Source organism: Tasmannia lanceolata, unplaced genomic scaffold, assembly GCF_043159265.1.
Source record: "Tasmannia lanceolata isolate RefF3 unplaced genomic scaffold, GAP_Taslan_0.1 ptg000002l, whole genome shotgun sequence".
In the NCBI taxonomy this organism is placed as follows: domain Eukaryota; kingdom Viridiplantae; phylum Streptophyta; class Magnoliopsida; order Canellales; family Winteraceae; genus Tasmannia; species Tasmannia lanceolata.
In genome coordinates, this window is record NW_027518679.1 from 32,010,030 (window position 1) to 32,031,892 (window position 21,863).

A 21,863-nucleotide genomic window follows, 5' to 3' on the forward strand; every position below is an offset into this window, starting at 1 on the left:
GATCTATAGAGGACTTCATAATAAGCAGTTACTCTATATATCGGAGGGCTAGGATCATCTTACGGAAATGATTTTTTGGGCATACCGATTTACGTTGTGGGCCATCAAATGGAAGGATTGGATCATCATACGGTGTAGGCTGTACAGTACTTTTGGGGAAATATTAGCCTATATGGGCTTACACCGTATAAAAACCCAAAAATCAGTTGAATAACAAACCCAAAGCCACCGAATTCTAGACCGGCCAACCCGACCTGACTTGGGGAACCTTTTCTCCCAACCCGAACCTGACCCGACCCGATTTCCAACCAATGAGGTTCAACCCAACCCGAGGAACCCTTTTTTCTAACCCTAACCTTAACGCGACCCGAGTTCAACCCAACCCAACGCGAGTTTTTAAGCTTAAAAAAAAAAAAAAATTGACAAAAAAATGTTGGATTTCACTCAGGTCGCGGGCAACGCGACCCGAACTCGGTTGGGAACTGAACCCGACCCAACCCGACGACTTTTTTTCGCATGCATTAAACCCGACCCGAGTTGCAACCCTAGGATAATCATAGGCCATGTCTGGGTGTGCAATCTAATGGATTGTGTTTGCTATTTGTGTGAAAGTTAATTTCCGTGTTCTAATTAGACTGCACTTCCAAACCAGCCCTGGGCTCAGGGAAAGAGAGAGTACTCGTACTTTTTATGGTAGACTTGTTGTTGAGTTGGTCAATCACAGTGAGGCTAAATTTCACATCTCGAATCCACCCATCAGGCAAGCCCGTCGACTCAGCAACATGTAAGAATATCGAAAATTGGCCTTCCTTGTTCTTTCCCTTGGGATAAATCATTACATTCCTATATCAAAATATGAAAGGATTGAAGATTAAGAAAGTGTAGCAAATCAACCTTAATTACTCGGAAGGAAAAAAAAAGAAAAAGGAGTTATATTAAAAGTAAGAACAGGAGAAGGAGATCAGTGTACCAATTACAGTCGCTGATGAGAAAACTATCGGATTGAAGACAGTCGGTAAATGCAGAAAAGTTGACGATGGTCCACCTGACTTTTCCATTTGAAGCTTCTATCTTTGTCACTGTCGAAGATAAAAAGCGAAGTTCAATTGTGTACATAATAAGTTGTATGGGTAAGCCCTTATAGTCCAGTATTTTTCAAAATGTATTGTACGGCACACACAATAGGATGATCCAAACTGTCTATTTGATGGGTCATAACGTAAATAGGTTGTACCTAAAAAAGAGATATCATCTATAGAGGTTTCATTAACATGAGTTCCTCTACAGATCAGAAGGCTAGGGTCATCTTATTGAAATGATTTTTCTGGAACAACTTATTTATGTTATGACCCATCAAATGGACGGTTTGGATCATCCTATCGTGTGGGTCATAAATTACTTTTTGAAAAAAAATACTGGACTATAAGGGCTTACACCGTATGAAAACTCAATAAAATACTCTCTTTCAATCAAAAGAAGTCCACGATAATACCTTCCATCGATCGACTCCCTCCAAACAGATACCTTTGTAGAGCTCAGAATCAAAACCTCTCAAAAGTTGAACAAGGAGAAGTATTCTAAACAGGCTTTAATTAAAAGAAAAAAGATTCTCAAAGCAACACAAATTCATGACCTTTCAAAACCCAATCCTCTTATTCTTCTTTCTACTTCTTCCACTCTCTATTGTTGGAAATAGTAAATCAAAATTAATATTAGTATGGTTTTGTGGAAATTAAAGTCTATGTAGTCTTTTTGTGTAGCTAATTTATCATAAAGTCAAATGTGGATCTCCTATGTAGTTGCTTAGACTTCCTAGATGACTCATGGGAACTACAACTATGGTTTAATGTATTTACTATTTTTAGTAGTCTTTTGAGTCTACCAATATGGAGTAATATTGTAGAGATTGTAAGCTTAAGAACTTCAAGGGAAAGTTAAGAGAGGAACTTCAAGGGTGAAGGCTTAAGGGAGAACAAGTGTAGAAATCTTTTGTAAGTTGTTTGGGTATATATAAAGAGTTCTTATTTTGGTGTTACATTTGTGTTTTTGGTGGAGCTCTACACGTGCCCTTTGGCCGCCCTTACCTTTCTCTTTTGACCTCAACACAATATAATCGATCCATGTATTTGGGGCCAACATCTATGCCCAACCTTCTTTCTTCTATTCTTTCTTCTTCCTCTTAAAATCTGCCCAAAGAGGCTTAGTAAAATGAAATGGGTTTGTGTTGAAGAAGGTGAGGTCTGGAGGTATGAGGTGGTGGTTATGGAAGAGGTTAGTTGGCTTCTGTAGATGTGGGTTTCTGAGATTGAAGAAAATGAAAATGTTGGGTTTAGTGGTGATGGAGGAGAAGGTGGAAAGAGGTCTGAAGATGGGTTTTAATGGTGGTTTGAGGTGAAGCAATCGGAGCCGGAGAAGACGAATATGGGTTTTAATGGTGCTTTGTGGTGAAGCAATCAAGAAAATCAGCTTTTATTAATAAACTTTAATTTTTTTTAATATGTGATTTGTATATGTGTAAAGAAGAAAAGAGACGAGGTGATGGTTGAATAATTGAGTGGAAATTGGCGCTTGAGAGTAGAATGATACGGGTGGTGACTTGGAGGAGCAATATCTAGTCTCTATTCATTTCATTTGCTTACTTTTTTGTCTATTGCTTTTCTTGTATTCTTTTTAGTGGGAGTTCCTTCTTGTTCTTTTCTTTTTGAAGTCTATGAAAAGTGTGTTGTTCACGTGATTGGCGAGCCCAGTATGCATACCTACTGCAGATGTGAGAGAGAGAGAGAGAGAGAGGTTTAAAACAAACTTCTTATAGAGAGAGAGGGAGGGGTTTAAAATAAACTCACTTGTTGAAAAGAGAGAGAGAGAGAGAGAGAGAGAGGGCTGGGGGTTAAGATAAGAGGAATGCTAGATTCACAGGCGCCCTTGCAAAAAAGGGGCAAAGGGCGCCCTATTGGTCAAATATCATATGAAAACTCTCTTCTATATAGGGGTGCAACTTGGGTCGGGTTGAACCCGAACCCGAATTTTGGGCGGGTTGGGTTGACAAAATTCGGGTTGGGTTGGGGTTTGGCAACCTGACCAAAATTCGGGTTGGGTTGGGTTGGGTTGGGTTGGGCATCAGGCAACCCGACCCAATCCGTAACCCAGCAAAGAATAAGATTAACACGTTATTTTTTGACATTCTTAGTTTTTGACACCCTATTTACGATGTGGCCCATCAATTGGACGGTTTGGATCATCCTATGGTGTAAGTTATACAGTACTGTTTTTTTTTCATAGGGTGTGTAAGAAATATGTTTTTGGTTTACAGAATTTACAGATGATAATCCTTTGTTCACGCTCGTGCGTTTTTACTAGTCTTATAAAAAGAGTCATTTTGATCAAAGTATGATAAACCATGGGTGATGATATTCTCTCCTCCCCCCCCCCCCCCCACAACTTGCACACCCCCTTTATAATGTGATTTGACATAAAGGGGCCCACTTTTCACTCCAAAGCAGGTTATAAGGGGGATGTACACGTAATGGAGGGGGGGTGAAAATATCATCTCCCGGCTAATACTGACGCTACCAATATAAATAATTGCACAGAGTCAGCTTTTCTTTTTTAATTGGCTTCTGGGAGCTTTTTTGGAATTGTAATAAGCTTTGACAGCTATTTAGAAAAGAAAAGACAAGGTGAGTTTGTGTCTAATTATTAGTAGTTGGGAGTGCCAACATCAGTCGCGTAAACCATCCCTTACAAATTTGTTAAGTCCCCTTCTATCTGCACCTTGGCAGCTCTTAGATCAATAATCACGATACCGAAACGGAGTGCAACCCTCATTTTGGAGGCAATTTATTGTGGATTGGATTAGAGTTGTCCAGTGCCGAACATATTGAGTACAACTTTTGCGAAAAGTACACGAGGTAAAGGATGAATAAATTGCATTTTGAGCTTGAAATTACGTATAGATAGTAGTTTCATCTCTATTGTTTTAAGAGTGCCGTTTGTACAGTCCAAAAGATCATTTTGCCTCTATTTTTTTGTTTTTTTTCATCTCGACCATTATTGCAACTTGGAAGAAGAGGAAAAAGAAGAACAAGAAGAGGAGGTAAAAGAAGATGAAGAGGAAGAAGAAAAGCAGAGGAAGAAGAATTGACGCCAGATAAAATTGGGGTCAACTCGATAGAAGTTCTAATCAACTCGGGAAAACTTGGGGAGACTCGGTAGAAGATGGGGTCTATCTCTATTATTGAGTTGACCCAAACTTTTCCGAGTTGATCACATCTTTCGTCGAGTCGACCCCAACTTTTTTCTTTTGATTCTTCTTTTTCCTTCTCATTCCTCTTCTTATCTATTTTTCTCCGATGCCTTCCATTTTTTCCTACGCCGATTCATATGTTTTCTTTTTTCTTGTTCATTTGTCAGCGCTGTCCATTTTTCATAACACTTGCCATTTTTTCCGACACCCATTCTTCTTTTTCCATCTTCCACCTTTTCTTCTTCCTCCTCCTCTTCTTCCACCTTTTCTTCTTCTTCTGCTTCCTATTCCTAGTCCGAGATGAAAAAAAAAAATAGAGTAAAAGAAGAGGGCAAAACCGTCTTTCAGATGGTATGAGCCAATTGACAGGCAATAAAGTGAAACTACCATCCATATGTAATTTAAGACTTAAAATGTATTGTAATCATATTTTACCCAATAAAAAAATGAACCTACTCCTTTAAACTGTACGGCCATGCTTAGGATTCCACCAAGAGTAGCTTAGGTGTTGTTTTTATCAACTTAATCTTATGGATGGAAATGTCGGGCATTTGAAGACCATGTGAGTCTCCTCATGATCTTATACCTGATCAACCAAAGCCATGCACCAATTGCTTAGGTTTTGGTGGCTACATCCATAACATCACATGACAAAGGAGTTTATATATATTCCATTACTTTTCGAATAGTATTGTGCGGACCACACGATGGGATGATCCAAACCTAAATAGGTTGTGTTGTGCCCTCAAATCATTTCCATTGTATGATTCTACCCCTTCAATCTACAGAGATTTCCATAGTGAACATTACCAGCTCTATAGATCGGAGGGTTAGGACCATCTTATGGAATTAATTTTTGGGTAACAACCTATCTACATTGTGGCCCAATAAATGGCCGGTTTGGAACATAATAATGACTGAAAGAAACCATTATAGGAACATAACAGAGAGAGTTTCATGAACCAAAACAGGAATAAGATGCAGAAAAAGCACCTTCAAGCACCAAAATAGGAATAAGATTATGAAAATGTATCTTCTTCCCCCTAAAAAGGAATATGATCCAGAAAAAGCAGTAGCATTTCAAGCAAGCTCGACTTCGATGGTCTTGGGGAACTTCTTTTCTTCAAACTTATCGATTTTCACAGTGAGCATCCCATCCTTATAAATGGCAGAGATCGCATCTGTATTCATATCTTCTGAAATAGAGAATTTTCGAGTCAAATTGCCAAGCCTCCGATCTACCCTTAGGCACATGACTCCATCTTCTTCCTCCCTCTTTTTATCACCACTGACTAGCAACACCTTGCCACTGTCCACTAACTGAACTTTAATGTCACTCAGTTTTAGACCGGGCATTTCAACCAAGAAGGCGTACAAGTTAGGGTACTCCTTCACGTCTGCTTTGATCAACATGAAGGACTCTGCTTGCTTCTTTGGAACAACAACAGGGACAGTAAATTCGACTTCAACTACACAAGTATCATTCACAATATACCTTTAGCTGGGTCATGAAGTTCAGTGAGGGACATGAATGATTGGTAACCCCAAGAACTCTCCTTTGCAGTGAATTTGTCTTCCCTGTCTACAAAAAAAAAAAAAAAGGGACAGAAATTGGAATCATCACCAACTCATGACTGTTCAGAATAATGAAAATCAGCTGAATAAACAAACCCAAAGCTGCTGAATAAGAAACCAAAACCCCACGCGTTCCGATTGAATGTACAATCATAGGACATGCCTGGGCGTGCAATCTAATGTATTGTGTGTGCTAATTGTGTGAAAGTAAATTTCCTCGATCCAATTAGACTGCCTTGATTGGAGGAGGAGATCTGTGCACCATTTACAGTGGCTGATGAGAAAACTATCGGAGACAAGATAATTGGTCAGTGTAGAGAAGTTGTTGATGGTCCACGTGACTTTCCCACTTGAAGCTTCTATCTTTGTTACTGTTGAAGATAAAAAGAGAAGTTCAATGGTGTACATCATTAGTAGTATGTGTACGCCTGTATAGTCCAGTATTTTTTTCAAAATGTACTGTAGGCACCTACCATAGGATGATCCAAACCGTCCATTTGATGGACCATGATGTAAATAGATTGTACATAAAAACAAATTCCATATAGTATGATCCCAACCCTCCGATCTATAGATGTTTCAATAACATGCGCGCAGTTCCTCTACATATTTTCGTTATCATCCAATATATATGATTTTTCAGGCACAACCTATTTTCGTTATGACCCATCAAGTGGACGGCTGGGATCATCTTAGAGTGTAGGCCGTACAATACTTTCTGAAAAATACTGGACTATACGGGCTTACACCATATAAAGTACTCTATTTCAATCGAAAGAACTCCACGATATATAATACCTTCCATTGATCGTCTCCCTCCAAACATACACCTTTCCAGAGCTCCTAAATAAAATGAAGCTAGTACGTAACTCTACCAACTTGGGAACCCCAATCACATAATTCTTCACACGGTTCAAAACAAATTCATGAGGCTACAAAAAAAAAAAAAAAAAAATACAATCAAAACTAGTAAACCCTGTAGAATATGATGAATCACTGCCTCTCTTTCTTTCTTTTATTCATTCCATGCATATCAAGTTACATCGTCAGCCCTTTTTAAATAGAAAACCTGCAACACTTCCTAATAATATAAAAACTCCACTAGATAACCTCTATATCCTATAAAGTAGAATCTGACATTCCCAAACAAACTAAAAATCAGTAATTACAACAAAAATTCAGTAAGACTCTTTTCTTTTTCTGTGGATTCCTAAAACGTCTCCTTTCCAAAAGATTCACTACTTCTAAATCAACATTTTCTCCTTCTATATTGATTTCATTCCTTAGATTTTTCTTCACTCCTTCTAAATCGAGATTTTCTCCTTCTATATTGATTTCATTCCTCAGAATAAACTCCCTAAAAATCAGCATAAAATCAATAATTACAACAAAAATTCAATAAGATATTTCCAATTACCATATCATAATGCAATTTAAAGCCCCATTCCCATTAACCTCTGCTATTTCAGGTTTCAAATTTAACCATTTCCAATTACTATCTCAGATTGGTATTTAAAGAGTCATTCCCATTATACTCTGCTATTTCCTTTTTCATATTTAATGCCTATTTACATTTTTTCAAACACATTATATAGGAAATGTTAGGGCTGCAACTTGGGTCGGGTTTTACCCGACACGCATTGACTCGACCCGAAAATAGCTTGGGTTGGGTTCATGTTTCTCGGGATTCGAGTTGAGCCGGGTCTACGATCCAAAAGCCCGCATGAATCTTTTGTCAAGCCGGGTTTGAAGGGGCCCGACCCGACCCGAGTTACTTAAGTTATACTATGTATTTTTTTTTCTAAAACTTTGTTACTTTAAAAGTGAAAACTTAAAACTAAAACTCACGCATGCACCCAATCACAAGGACTCTTTCCATCTTCTATTCATTTCCCCCCTTTAGCTTTAGGATTTCAAGTTTCAACTAAATAGTTAATGCACTAAATAGTTTGTTGTTTATCTCATATGAGTATAATCATTTTCATTTGGTAATGCATCAATTTATTCTCTTTGGACTAGTTATTAGTTAATGCACTAAAGAGTTTACCATGCTCGAGTTTTTCTACTTCTATGAGTTGAGCTGCCTTGCCAAACAAGAGTTTTCCTTAAAAAATTGCGTCAACATAAAAAAACCCGACCCGACCGGAGATTTATCATTCGTAGGGCCGGGTTTGGGAATCGTGGGTTTTCCGGAAAAAAACCCGACCCGACCGTTGGGTTCTTCAAAACCCGACCCGCCCGACCCGAGTTGAAGCGCTAGGAAATGTTATCAGTCTAATTCATTCCCTTCCCAAACGCAAATGTTATCGGGCCAATTAATTCTCTCATGTTTCTCTCTCTCTCTAGGCACTCACTCTCTCTCTCTCTCTCTCTCTCTAGGCACTGCCCTATATGCCCTAGACTCTCTCTCTCTCAGTCGGCTTCGGTTTCATGATGCTGCACTAATACATGCAGCTTCGTAACAGACCCGGGTTTAGCGACTTCTTTTTTGCTCTTTTAACTTCATTGCTCATCTTGTAGCTCTCTTTTATATTAGTTGTGCATGATATTATAGATTATCTGTGATTTTTAGAATCTAATGTTGTATGGAAGTTCATTTCAAGTGCATGATATTACAATACAATTGTTTTTGTTGGATTTTTTCCTATGTTGTTTCTACAACCATTTAAGTTTTTTCTAACATGTAACAAATATGTCGATTTTATATTTGAATGATTTCTACCCTCTAAACCACATTTGTTGGTTATTTAGGAGGTCCTATCTACAGCTATAGAAGCCATTCCTCTTAATCTCTTATCTTGCTATTACAATGGAAAGAAACAAGAGCTTCATTATTTATTTTGTATTGGTAATAGATTTTGCTTAAGTCCCTATTTAATTTGAGAAGCATAGATAGTGTAATCATGCCTGAACCGGCTATTTGAGAGACTATTTCTTTATATCTTCTATGGCCTGAAATTAATTCTTTCCCATTTCAGCGTTACAATGTGGTAATGCTCTATGGAAGCAGCCGTACTATTTCTCATTTTTTTAGTAATTTAAATAATTAGATCTGTGTCACTGTCAATTCATGATTCAAACCAATATTAAATAAAACCACATGGTTTCATGCAAACACTCTGTGCATGTATTTTGATTTATAATCACATATTTTTCCATTTCATATTTTGATTCTATTTAAGTTTAGTTCATTACTTCTATTTGTTATGATCTTTTAATTTGCGGCCTTACAATTAACCTCTTGGGAACCAAATCACGAGAATTTATATGATGGGTGGCCCTGAAAACACGTGAAGTCTAAAAAAAGTAGGTACGGCCCTTCTTCTTTTTATGATCCAAACCGATCATCTGTTTGGGCACAACGTATTTAAAATCATTTCCATAGGATGATCCTAGCCCTCCAATCTGTAGAAGATTCCATAAATGATTTTTAGAAATCTTCATTTTCAGATCAGTACAGATCGGATGGCTAGGATCATCTTATGGAAATGATTTTTGGGGCACAACCTATTTACGTTATGCCCAAACAGATGAACAGTTTGGATCATAAAAAAAAAAAAAAAAAGTGGGCCGTACCTACTTTTTTAGACTTCACGTGTTTTCAAGGCCACCCATCATATAAATATAATTCTCCACAGAGTTCAAAACAATTTCTAGTTGTTTCAAATTCCAACGAAAGCTAGTAAACCCGTCCAGCCAACCACTCTCCACTATTCATACAGAAGAAGAGCTATCTCCCATATTTTGTACTTAGATGTTAATTACCCACTTTCGGTCTTTAATTTCCAAACGAAATCCAGTTCTGGAAGTGTTCAACAAAATCAGTGGAAGAATATCAACCTTTCAGCAAAAGTCTAAGGCAAGACGATATTGTATGAGAGCCGTGAAAAGATATACTCTGGAATTTAGATTCATCCGAAGGAAATATAACTCTAACAAAGAATGTAATAACAAACAAAAAAAACAATAAAAAAGAGCAAGAATAAATTTATTACCCATTGTGGAGGGAAAGGGCAACGGAAATGAGATAGAACGACTAATGTGAAGGGTGAAAATATCATTTTCTATTAAAAATGTACAAATAAAGTGAAGAGTACAATTTTTTTTACTTGTAAACTTTTCTTAGCTTTTTTACAATTAACTTTATTTTCTTGTTTCTAAGTTCTAGACCCCAAGTATGGTTAGAGAGAGAGAGAGTTGGTTATGATTTTTCTTTCTTTACATGTCAAATCATAGGAGAGAATGAATGATATTTTCAGTGACTTTAGTGTGAATTTAGTGTTAAATGCTCTTTTAGGCCATGTTTGGTTGCCTTAAATAAGGATCCTGCAGAAAATGTGCTACCCAAATCTTATATAATAAGCACTCCGTGGAGTACTCTTTCACAGGAAGAAAAAAAAAAAAAAGTATTCTAAGCTTAAACCCAATGTCAGTTGTACATATGAGAATGCTCTTATCGGCACCCATTTGTTTTGTTATTGCAAGACAAGACCCCTCGCTTCCCTATCATCAATCTAGTGTGTGAAAGAAGCAAAACGACCGAAGAAATTAAAATGAGAGAAAATACATGTGATATTATAAATAGGAGAAAGGGAGATGATATATCATATTCTTCTCTTTAAACATTTCTCACTGGGAATTGCTTATAGTTATGATGATAGAACCACTCTGTTTCGACTAAGTGGGTCATCTGAAATCAGCTCGTTCATTTTTCCATCAATAACTGAGATTAAAAAACAGGTTTTTCAGTTAAACTAATCTAAGCATTTTCATGGGAGAGTGAATGGGCTGATTTTGACGACGCACTTGTTCAGGACGGAGGTGAAACAGACTCCCCCTTCTATCCTTTTTCTCTTGGCGTGTGAAAAAATCATTGAAAACTATCAACAATCAATATCGGGCAACGCCGATATCAAGATTACAAGGGATTGTGGATATTATCTCAGTAGAAAGAAATAAGAAAACTGAATGCATAACAGTCAGACGAAACTATCAAATGAAACAGAAATCACTTCTAAAATGGGGCTGATTTCGGAAACTACCCCTGAAATAAGTGTGGTTTGGTGGTCAGTCTTTTGCTAGCAGCTCTCAAAAGAATATAACAACTGAATGGAGCTATAAAGAGGATTACACAATCAACTCCTAAAAAAGGGAAAACCTTTATAATGGTACAACCTATGCTCTAAATACTACAATTTCCATTAGCCCCCATCAATAATCAGTGTCCCCCACAAAGAAAAAGATAATAATCAGTGACCAACAATCTTTTCTACAGAGCCACTGTAGGCTGAAACTTTGGATACCCACCAAATAACTTACCAGAGAATACACCCTTCAGTTTACTGAATTCAAACAGACTACTTTTCTTAGAATCCTTACGGCACTTCCTCAAACTAAAATTCTCCTCCTTTAAGATGTCAATAGACATACAAAGCTGTCTAATTACCTCCCTCTTCTCTTCATTTTTCTCCATTAGTTCTGTCTTATGGATCCTATTCTCCTCTCTGAGTCTCTCTATTTCTTCTCTCAACTTCATCATCACTTCAATTCCACTGCTGTCCTTGCTTGATGCTTGAGTTTCCTCTTCTTCAGGGTCATCAACCTCAGACTCCTCAGAATCAAAGGAAACAGGAGAGGCTATGGAGGATTTATCTGTCACTTCTTTACATTTCTGTGACAAGTTCTTGATTGTCATGAGTTGTGTACTGGCTTCCACTTTGAGCTGGTTGTATTGCTCGGCTAATGAGCGGTGAGCATAAGTATCCTTGCTTGATACCTTGCTTGATACTTCCTCTCCCATTTCTCTATCTTCTTGGGCTTCGTCTTGTTCCGGGTCATCAACCTCAGATTCCTCGGAATCAAAAGAATATGAGGAGGCTGTGGAGGATTTATCTGTCAGGTTTTTCAAATTCTGCGACGAGTTCTTGCTCGAGAAATGCGACCCTGATGGCATTGTCATGAGTCGTGTACCGGCTTCCAGTTTGAGTTGATTGTATCGCTTGGCTAATGAGAGGTGACCATTAGTATCCTTGCTCGAGAAATGCGACCCTGATGGCATTGTCATGAGTCGTGTACCGGCTTCCAGTTTGAGTTGATTGTATCGCTTGGCTAATGAGAGGTGACCATTAGTATCCTTGCTTGATACTTCCTCTCCCATGTCTATATCTACTTGGGCTTCCTCATGTTCAGTGTCATCAACCTCAGATTCCTTGGAATCGAAGGAATGGCAGTCGTCCGTGGAGGATTTATCTGTCAGGTTTTTAAAATTCCGTGATGAGTTCTTGCTCGAGAAAGATGACCCCGACGGAATTGTCACGAGTCGAGTATTGGCTTCCCGTTTGAGTTGGTCATATCGCTCGGCTAATGAGCGGTGAGCACGGTAGAAATCTTCTACCATATAAACTAGCTCGGGTCGCTTCCTATAGTACATCTCAGCGCGCTGGGCAAAGGAGTCGGCGTCTTGTTCGATCAGCTTCACCATTGCCTTTGTCTTCTCATCTAACTCTGACAGAATGGAAGACAAGTATCAATTTCAGCAAATGCATGCTTAAAATACATAAACAAGCAAATGATACTAAGAAGTGAATAAAACACTCACTAGCATATACACAATCCACATCAAGAAACCATGAATTTGAAACCCAGATGTGTAGACCTTCAGAAACTCAATATTATTTTTCCACCGCTACAATATTATGTTTTCCACAAACCATGAAGTAAAGACTAATATTTTTGGTGATGGAGTGAAAAGAGAGTAGAGAGAGAGAGAGAGAGAGAGAGAGAGAGAGAGAGAGGTGCTGGCTACCTTCTAATATTAAAAGATTATGTTGCCATCTGCTGCCTCAAGAGCCCTTCGCAGTGAAAATCGACAAACAAGGGTGATGGCTAAAATAAGGGGTCGAATTATCATTTCCCTTCTAGAAAATGCATAGTTAAATCAGTATTTCAAAACACGGATGCGGGCCAAAACAAATCCTAGTCAACTACGCACGACGCAATTGAGCACTCGGTTGATGCGGTCGAGTCCTGTTTGATGCGGTCATAACTCAGGAGAGTCAAAGGAGTTTTAATTGACTTTGTAGGGCAAAATGCAGACTAAGACAAGAACGACCAAGGTAAGAGGGAGTCGACTCGAGGGAGTCTACAATGATGGGGTGGAGTTTTGAAACTTTGAGTTAAATAGACACAAGCAAATATACCCCTTGCAGCAAACATGCACATATACATGCACAGGCAAAGCACAATTGACATAAAACACTCGCTAGTATAAACGCAGTACATATTGAGTATAACCAACCATGAATGTGAAACCATGGTATAGATCATTACACACTCAACATTAACTTTCCTCCTCTACGGGATTGTGCTCCTATGTATTCTTATGGTGATTTCCTAAATTAGATGTTGGTGTTTATGAACCACTAATATGTAGTCCTAAATAAGTGATCATGATGTATATATCATTAAACACTCAACATTAACTTTCCTCCTCTACGGGATTGCCCTCTTATGTATTCTTATGGTGATTTCCTAAATTAGATGTTGGTGTTTATGAACCACTAATATGTAGTCCTAAATAAGTGATCATGATGTATATAACTATATATAGGTTGTTTTTTTCTTATTGTTATTTCCAAAAGAGTTGCTTTGAAAATAACACATCCAAGTAGAAATTTGCAAGGCAATATATAGGTTTTTTTTTTTCTTATTGTTATGTCCAGAAGAGTTGCTTTGAAAATAACACATCCAAGTAGAAATTTGTAAGGCAAAGAATGTAGAAGAAAAATAAGAGCCCACACAACATGAGTACTGAAGAAGAGACGGAAATGATGAATATGAGAATAATGCCAATAAGACGAAACTATATGGATGACAACTCAACATGAAAATCAGATGACAATCTGAGAATTATGGGGAGTATATGAGATAATTCAAAATAAAAAATATATCTTTTAATTATCAATGAGCAATCACTACCTATTTGAACTATATATACATTTGGTTTCACTATATCTAGTTCTAAATTTTAATATATCGAGTTAATGAATTACTAACTAGGATACTAGACTTCAATTTTGGTTTTCAAGTGTTTTGCTTTTTCTATTTACACTCTTTCTCAAGTTTTTAATGTATAATAAATTCCTGTCAAACAAGCATATTTAAAAATAAACTTTAAAAACATGGAATTCCCATTGCCCAACATGCATGTCACAAGTAGCTCTAGGTAAGACTGTAATAGTCAAGTTCAATTTTCAAGTCGTAGAATTCTTATTAGGACCCGACTAGCATACTGAGCATCATTCCCACTAATGGAAACAAGCTCACCCTTTGGCCTAATTTAAATGACTGCCCATTCCCTAACTTAAGCAGTGGGTTGGCATTGTATCAGTCTATAAAATTTAGTTAATAATCCATTTCTAGTAATAGCAGAAGAGAAAAGGAGGGAACTAAAGTTGCAATGGCCACTTGAAAACTTCAGCAGTAGCAGATGATTAGCAATGGCCACTTGAGGAGTAACAAAACCTCCATGATGGCAACGAGGGAGATGTCAAGCAAAACTGACTAGGTGAGTGCACCTCTATGTGAGGAGCAGAGAGGACGGTCATTCGTGCGGTTGGCGTGGCAGAGCATTGTGGAGGCGTCGTGGTCTCAACTCAATTGAGGAAGCTATCAAAGTGGCCCTTGTGTGCCTTTCTTGTTTGGCACATGATGTGGACCGGGTCTCCTTGCTTGATTGGCACATGATGTGGTTTGGGTGCTCGGTCAAAGCGGTTTCATAGATAGATGCGTAGTAGTTTACTAGTAGTCTTCTTTCTTTGTAGTAGGGGTAGTTTTGTAATTTTCGAGTGTATGAGTGTCCTTTGTAGTGAGGTAATCTTGTAATAAGGAAGGAGGAGATGTTGAGGAGGCATGATAGTTGGGATCGCATGGGGACCATTGCCACTTGGCAAGGTTGTTGGAGGTGGATGTGGACCACATGGAGGGGACCACATGCCTCTTGGCATGGTGCCACATGGTAACCTGCCACTTCACAAGGTTTTTAAAGGATGTTGGAGCCACATGTGGTAGTGGGGAATTGGGCATGTGGCAAATGAAAAATCACTTGTATAACCACCTAAGCCCCTAAAATGCTGACAAGTGTCCTAGGGGTAAGTGGACACTTGTCTCTCTCATATTGGTGGCCAAGAAACAAGTACAATCCACTTGGCATATGTTGATTGGATGCCTACCCCCATTCCTCCTCATTTGAAGGAGTTTTTTGGATATTTGATTGGATGTTTTAGGATTTTTTTTCCAGCCCCATTGGGGAGTTGGTGGAGTTTTGGAAAAGATGTGGTGGAAAGCTAAGAAAGCCCCTGTCGTGTACTCTCTATATGCCTTTCTACTTTGAATTCAATGTAGAATCATCTTCTTTCTCTTATATATAGCTTATTTTGTTTGTTTCCTTTCATAATTTCTATCAAAATTCTTGGATTTTGCTTGCCTTTTCCCTTGTTTTCTCTATGAAAATCTGAATTGTTTCTTCGTAAAATTTCAAAGTATATGCGCCTTCCGTTGATCCGCCACTTTGTTCCACATCAAAATAAGGGTCATGCACCAAATCAACATGTGCCAAGTGGATTGTACTTGTTTCTTTGCCACTAATAGGATAGAGGCAAGTGTCCATTTGCCATGCAGACATGTGGTTCCCTAAGACACTTGTCACCATTCTAGGGGCTTATGTGGTTCCACATGTGGTCCCCCATTTGCCACATGTCCAATTCCCCACTACCATATGTGGCTCCAACCCCACCTTTAACAACCTTGCTAAGTAGCTGCCACATGGCACCATGCCAAGAGGCATGTGGTCCCCTCCAACAACCTTGCCAAGTGACAATGGTCTACATGTGATCTCAACTACCATGCCACCTCAACATCCCACTTCTTCCTTATTACAAGATTACCTCACTACCAAGGATACAAAGATACTCAAAAATTACAAAGCTACCCCTACTACAAAGAAAGAAGACTACTAGTAAACTACTACCTATCTATCTATGAAATCCCAGAGCTGACCTGACCCGGTCCACATAAGCACACACCAGTCACTCCTCTTGTGTGCACTATGAGACTGCTGCTGTAGCAGCGCGAAGGAGTTCTTCAATGACCTTTGAGTGGCATTCAAAGAGGTTAGAGACATTCATTAATGATATCGAGAGGAAGCGAGAGCAAATTACCTCTATCTTTTAGTATACCGATGTCACCTTACTTGAGATTCAAAGCTCTAGCAATGGAAAATCTTCACGATTATATAAAATGAGAGGAAGAAGAAGGGGCTATAGATCAGATGATGGTAGAAAAGCTTGACATTGAATGTCATAGAAGAACACCGGGTCCAAAACATTTTTATCTTGACCAATCCTTTTTATAAAAGAAGCCTCTGTTATCTTCAATAATCTTGCAACCCGATCCAACTCTATGTCGAAAAATTCCTTCTAAAGTTTAATTTCCACGAAATCCTTCCTTCCACGTGCTCGAAACATTCCTTTATAAACACCTCCTTATCCACCGCTACGGAGAACAAATCTGAGAACATTGTCTTCAAATGGACATCTTGGCAATCCTGACGCTCGAAAAAATTCTGAATCAAATATCCTCGATAAACTTATGCTTTTGCCTCAAAATATCTCTCCACACCATCATGCCACTGTGTCTGAAGTCTGAACCAAGGTTTTAAATTTCGGTTCTGGCCGAAATTTCGGGGGTAACAGAAACCGAAATTTTTGCCGAAATCCCGAAATTCGGTAAAGGCGCATGAAATGTCGTTTTATTCGGCCAAAATTTCGGTAAAGTAATAAAAAATAATATTTTTTCCAAATTTCGCCGAAATTGCTGAAATTTCGAAAATTTGGAAAGTTTCGCCCGTTTCGGTTTCGGTACGTTTCAGTGTCGGTCTCGACCGAAATCAACCATGGTCTGAACCTATCCTCAGAATACCATTGGTCTACTTCACACCCATATACTTTCTATTACCCGAGTCCATAGGTTATACCTCTCCTCCCCAAATCTACATAGCCACTTCCAAAGCAATGCCTTCTTTACACCTTTAACTTTCTAATGCCCAAACCACCAGCCTTAATAGGCTGACAAACTTCCTCCTAACTGAAAAGGTGCAGTTCCGCTTCTCGTCCGAACCACCCCATAGGAATCTTCTTTAGCTTTGCTCAATTCTATTAAAAAACACTCATTAGCATTGGATTATTGATGGCCGATAAATGAGAATGTTGGCTAATACTGCTTTTATGAGTGTTCAAGGAGACCAGGTTCTGCTTCCATGTATCCAATCTTTTTTCCACCCTTGCGGATATCGAGTCTTATTCTTCGTTCCCCGACCTTCCCACACACAGCAGGAGTCCTAAATAAGTACATGGGAACTTATTTGTCACACAACAAAGGACCCCTGGCATTCCTTAAAGAGAAACTATCGGGTATGTGAATAGTAAGCAACCTAGATTTGCGAAAGTTTGTTCTCAGTCTAGTTTCCATCTCATAATATCTAAGTATTGCTTTCAAGTTAAAATCATTATTTACTTCAGAAGCACTGAACACCAGGGTATCATTAGCAAAATGCAGATGAGAGACTTCTAGCTGTTGATTTCCCAGTTTAAAGCCTTCGATTACGCTTTGCTCTTTTACTTTCTTGATCAATCTTCTTAAGGTTTCTGCAACTATCACAAATAGAAAGGGGGAGAGGGGGGTCGGCCTAACAGGCACAAGACTAAAGTCAAATTTATTTGTGATTTTATTGCATTTTAGGCTTTGTTCTCCAACTTGGCAGTTGGAGGTTCAATCCCAACTTACCTACCAAAAAGAAAAAAAGATTACAAATTTTTTAAATACTACCTATGACTATTGCAGTTTTAATATGTATAGTTTTATATCCAAACACAACCTAAGACAATTAGATTGTTATGTTCTATTTGTACAGTATGGTAGAGATGAGACCCAGATTAGCCACAATCCCAACTAGTATAATAGACATGAATTGCATGTGCAGGGTAAACAGTTCACTAAATAAGCTATGTAAGAGAAATGGAAGACAGAAAACACAACATAAAAGCAATAAACAAAGGGCATTTCAAAAACTCAAATCTAACTATTTTCTGAAAATGGGTCCTATATCCATTGCCCATCAACATTAATATGCATTATAGCAAAGATTTAAGACTAAAAAATATAGTTATGATAGCTTAGTAAGAAAGAGGAATGGACCTGAAAGAGTGGAGAGAAGCCATGGAGACTGTCTTGGGCTGTTGTGGCTATCAAACCACCACGAGTAGCATGGCTTCATTTTTTATTTTTTATCCTACCTACACAGACCAAAACAAAATAAAATGTTACTATGATCCCAAAAAACATAGTCCAAATCAACTTACCATCCCACCATACACGTATTCATATGGTGAGGCACCACATGCAAATCAACTGACTTTATGACACCCACGTGAAACATGTGACTCTTGTTAGTATTTAATTGTAAAAAATAATCATCTAATTGTGGCTGTACACGGTTGGATGATCTGGACCGTCCATATGGTGGGCTCCATAATCAATGGACCGTTGTAAAGTTCATTGCTTGGATTATCCCAAGCATACATCTCGATGATCTGAGATGTGTTTCATAGCACATCGCCTGATGATCTAGACCATCCACAGAGCGGGATCCATAGTGGGGCCAACCATTTAGACGAACTGGATCATCTGACCAGGGTCAATCATTTAGACGGCCCAGATCAACCCACCATGACCGAACATTTAAACGGTTGCTTGGATTATCCCAAGCATACATCTCGATGATCTGAGATGTGTTTCATAGCACATCGCCTGATGATCTAGACCATCCACAGAGCGGGATCCATAGTGGGGCCAACCATTTAGACGAACCGGATCATCTGACCAGGGTCAATCATTTAGACGGCCCAGATCAACCGACCATGACCGAACATTTAAACGGTTCAGATCATCTGACCATAGATCAACATGTAAAAGCAGAAATTGAGGGTAAAAAATGGAAAAAAAACACGGCAATATAACGAAGTTTCCCACAATGCCCTCAACTAATGCACAATTTTGGCTCGGGCTCGGTAAAAGCTCGCTCGAGCTCGGCTCGGTCAAAGCTTGGCTCGAGCTCGGCTCGAATCCTTAACGAGCCGGCTTGCCAGGCTCGTTAAGGCTCGCGAGCCTGGCTGAGCTCTAGCTTGGTTCAAGCCCGAGCCAAGCTTTTGAGCTTAACGAGTCGAGCTGGGCCAAGCTCGGCTAGGCTCGGCTCGTTTACACCCCTTGAGTTGATGCGTCAATATGAGGGCATTTTGATCCTTTACATGGTGCCCAGAAAGCCCTCCTCCTATAAAGGGTACTTTTGTCAGTAAAGAGTTGAAATAAAGAAACTTTGGGAAATTCAAATACATGTTTGTAACGTTCAAGTTTAGATTCCATCCCAACGAAACAATTTATGGGTGTTTTTGTAATTTCACAACATACGAATTCAAATTCCACCCCAGCTCCAACTCCAAGACAGACGTTCAAAACAGTAAACTCTGACTAAAACATACAAAAAATGCAAAATGCCTAAAATACCCATAAAAATTGCCTATCCACAGAAACACCTAGACAGAACAGATAGAGGTATTTTGGCCAAGTTAAAAGTTTGAACCCAAGGCTCTCTTCCATAACGGTGAGAAAAAAGCCAGTGAGATTACAAACACCACCGGAAAACTCTCGCCGGAATCTGACACACACTCTAAACTTTCAAAAAAATCTATTCAAAACACGAGAAAAAGAAAACATGATATCTATACACTAAAATAACCACCGTTCTCAAGTGTAGGTTAAAAGAAAAGGAAGAAGAAGAAGAAGCAAAACTCACCTGCTCTCGGTTTTCAGCAGCTGCCAAGAAAACAAGTCCAAACTCTCTCTCTCTCTCTCTCATTGTGGAATCTAAGCTTTAAAAAGAGCTCTCCAAGAATCAGAGTTGGAATTACAACTCCAACTCCTTTTAACCAATGATGGGAGGCCACGTGTCAATTTTAGGAAATCGAGGAGAACCTTGTTTTGAAATGACAAAAATACCCACGTGAAGGAATTCTAATTTCATTGCGAGTAAAGAGACTTTTGAGTAAGCGAGGCTTCACGCAGAACCACAGAATCTTCAAAATACACACACATTATGGGTGTTTTGTAAAATTACTACTATACCCTCAATTGTACTTACTAAGGGGTTGAACCACCCGACACTAATGACGAGAGAAGCGGCACGTTTTTCGGCCTCTTTTCCGGTACTTGTCAGATTTTGGGTTGATGAGACTCTGAGAGGGGCAGTCTTTGTAATTTTCAATCAATATAGGGGTATTTTCCGATGGCCTTACCTGAACCATTGACAATACCAGCTCTTTTTTGAATTTTTTGCCCTTTTCCAAGGTTTCTGCCTTCACGGACTCCCAACGGTCGGAAAACCGCCAGCTGGCACTTTATTACATGTGATCAGAATAGGATTTTACGGTGTCAACGGGCGCCGGCCAATATTTTACCTTGTAAACGGGCCGGACCCAGACTAGGTTAATATTAAATGCTGGGACCCATATGGTGTTTTAAATTTATTTATTATTTTTTTTTTTTTTTATTTTTTTTTATGGGTAAGCTGGGGATATGATAAATTCGCATGAAAAGAGAAAATAACAAAAAAATTGCATTCATCAAATCACGTTAAAAGGGGTTCGAATTATCGGGGTGCGAATTTATCATCACCCTTAATTTTGGGCCAATAATTGGTTGGGGCCCCCACCATTGGTTGTCACAATCTAAACGAATAGGCCTCTAGTCACTGGATCATTTAAATTGATAATATTCCTAACCCAAATGTGGATTATTTGGATTAGGTTAGCTGTAGTGGGCCCAACGTGTGGGCCACTGTTTAATTGTGCAACATAGACTAGGTGAGTAGTGGAATAAGTTCTCAATAGGGAGTGTTGGGGTTCCATGCAAAAGCAATAGTCCCACATCGGACGTGTGAAATGGATGTGGATGGGTTATAAGGGAATGGGGCACCCTCCCTCTAACAGCTAGCTTTTAGGGGTGAGTTCTACCCAGTTAGATTCTCTACAAGTGGTATCAAAGCTGGGGCGTGGTAACTCCCGGAAAGATCTCGGTAACCCCAGTGTGCCTCTTAGGATAGTGGAATTCCTTCGGAGAAGATCTCGTGGTTCCCACGTTGCCGCCGCGTGGAGGGGCGAGATGATCCACGTTGCTTCCAAGTGGAGGGGGAGATTGTTGGGGTTCCACGCAAAAGCAATAGTCCCACATTAGACATGTGAAATGGATGTGGATGGGTTATAAAGGGGGGGTTCCACCCAAAAGCAATAGTCCCACATTGGACATGTGAAATGGATGTTAATGGGTTATAAGGGAATGGGCACCCTCCCTCTAACAGCTAGCTTTTAGGGCTGAGTTCTACCCGGTTAGATTCTCTACGAGGAGGAGATAAGCGTAGAATTTGCCTCAAACTTACCTCGGAGAATAGTGGCAAGTAGTATTTGGTTTTCAGACTCATAGAGATAAGCTTAGAATTTGCCTCAAACTTACCTCGAAGAATAGTGGCAAGTAGTATTTGGTTTTCCGACTCATAGAATAGTGGTAGTGGTTGTCATTACAAATATAGAAAGCAAAGAGAGAAACACATCATTCCCAAGAAATCCAAGCAAAATTACACCATTTTGTGGTTTTGGGCTTGGATGTCACTAGTAAGAGACAAGCATTAGCAGACATGCAAGGATTAACCAGTAGACATCTTTGGGAGTCTCTAGGGATTTCAATGCTAACCAAACAAGAAGTTTGTAGACATGGCACACCCAGCAAAACCCCTAAGCCATCCCGGGTTTTGTGCAACCAAGGGAAGAGGATTTGTAGGTCATTGATTAGGATCCACGGGTAATACCAACCACAGATACCATGAAAGAATTTTCCTGAAATCTTTTTTAAGGTATGGCAATGAATTTTTAGGTAAAAAATT

The 21,863-nt window shown here is 39.0% G+C and overlaps 1 protein-coding gene across 3 annotated transcripts; it reads right to left on the reverse strand.

Annotated features, from left to right (window-relative positions):
* Positions 1-10,958: 10,958 nt before the first annotated feature.
* Positions 10,959-19,859, reverse strand: LOC143869864 (uncharacterized). Of its 3 annotated transcripts, XM_077376432.1 has the most exons (4): positions 19,725-19,859; positions 18,071-18,168; positions 11,937-12,322; positions 10,959-11,831 (listed from the first exon to the last, which is right to left on the reverse strand). In XM_077376432.1, the coding sequence occupies exons 2-4, from the start codon at positions 18,147-18,149 to the stop codon at positions 11,088-11,090; spliced, it is 1,209 nt and encodes a 402-aa protein (XP_077232547.1). In that variant the 5' UTR covers positions 18,150-18,168; positions 19,725-19,859; the 3' UTR covers positions 10,959-11,087. The 3 variants fall into 3 exon arrangements, with proteins under 3 accessions (XP_077232547.1, XP_077232543.1, XP_077232539.1); XM_077376428.1 differs by having other exon boundaries at positions 10,959-12,316; XM_077376424.1 differs by having other exon boundaries at positions 10,959-12,322.
* Between the last annotated feature and the right edge of the window lie 2,004 nt (positions 19,860-21,863).

Coding starts and splice junctions, on each gene's coding strand:
- LOC143869864 (XM_077376424.1), bottom strand. CDS start 18,149: ATGAAGCCATGCTACTCGTGGTGGTTTGATAGCCACAACAGCCCAAGA. Junction 12,323..18,070: donor GCTTCTCTCCACTCTTTCAG/GTCCATTCCTCT, acceptor CCATTCTGTCAG/AGTTAGATGAGAAGACAAAG.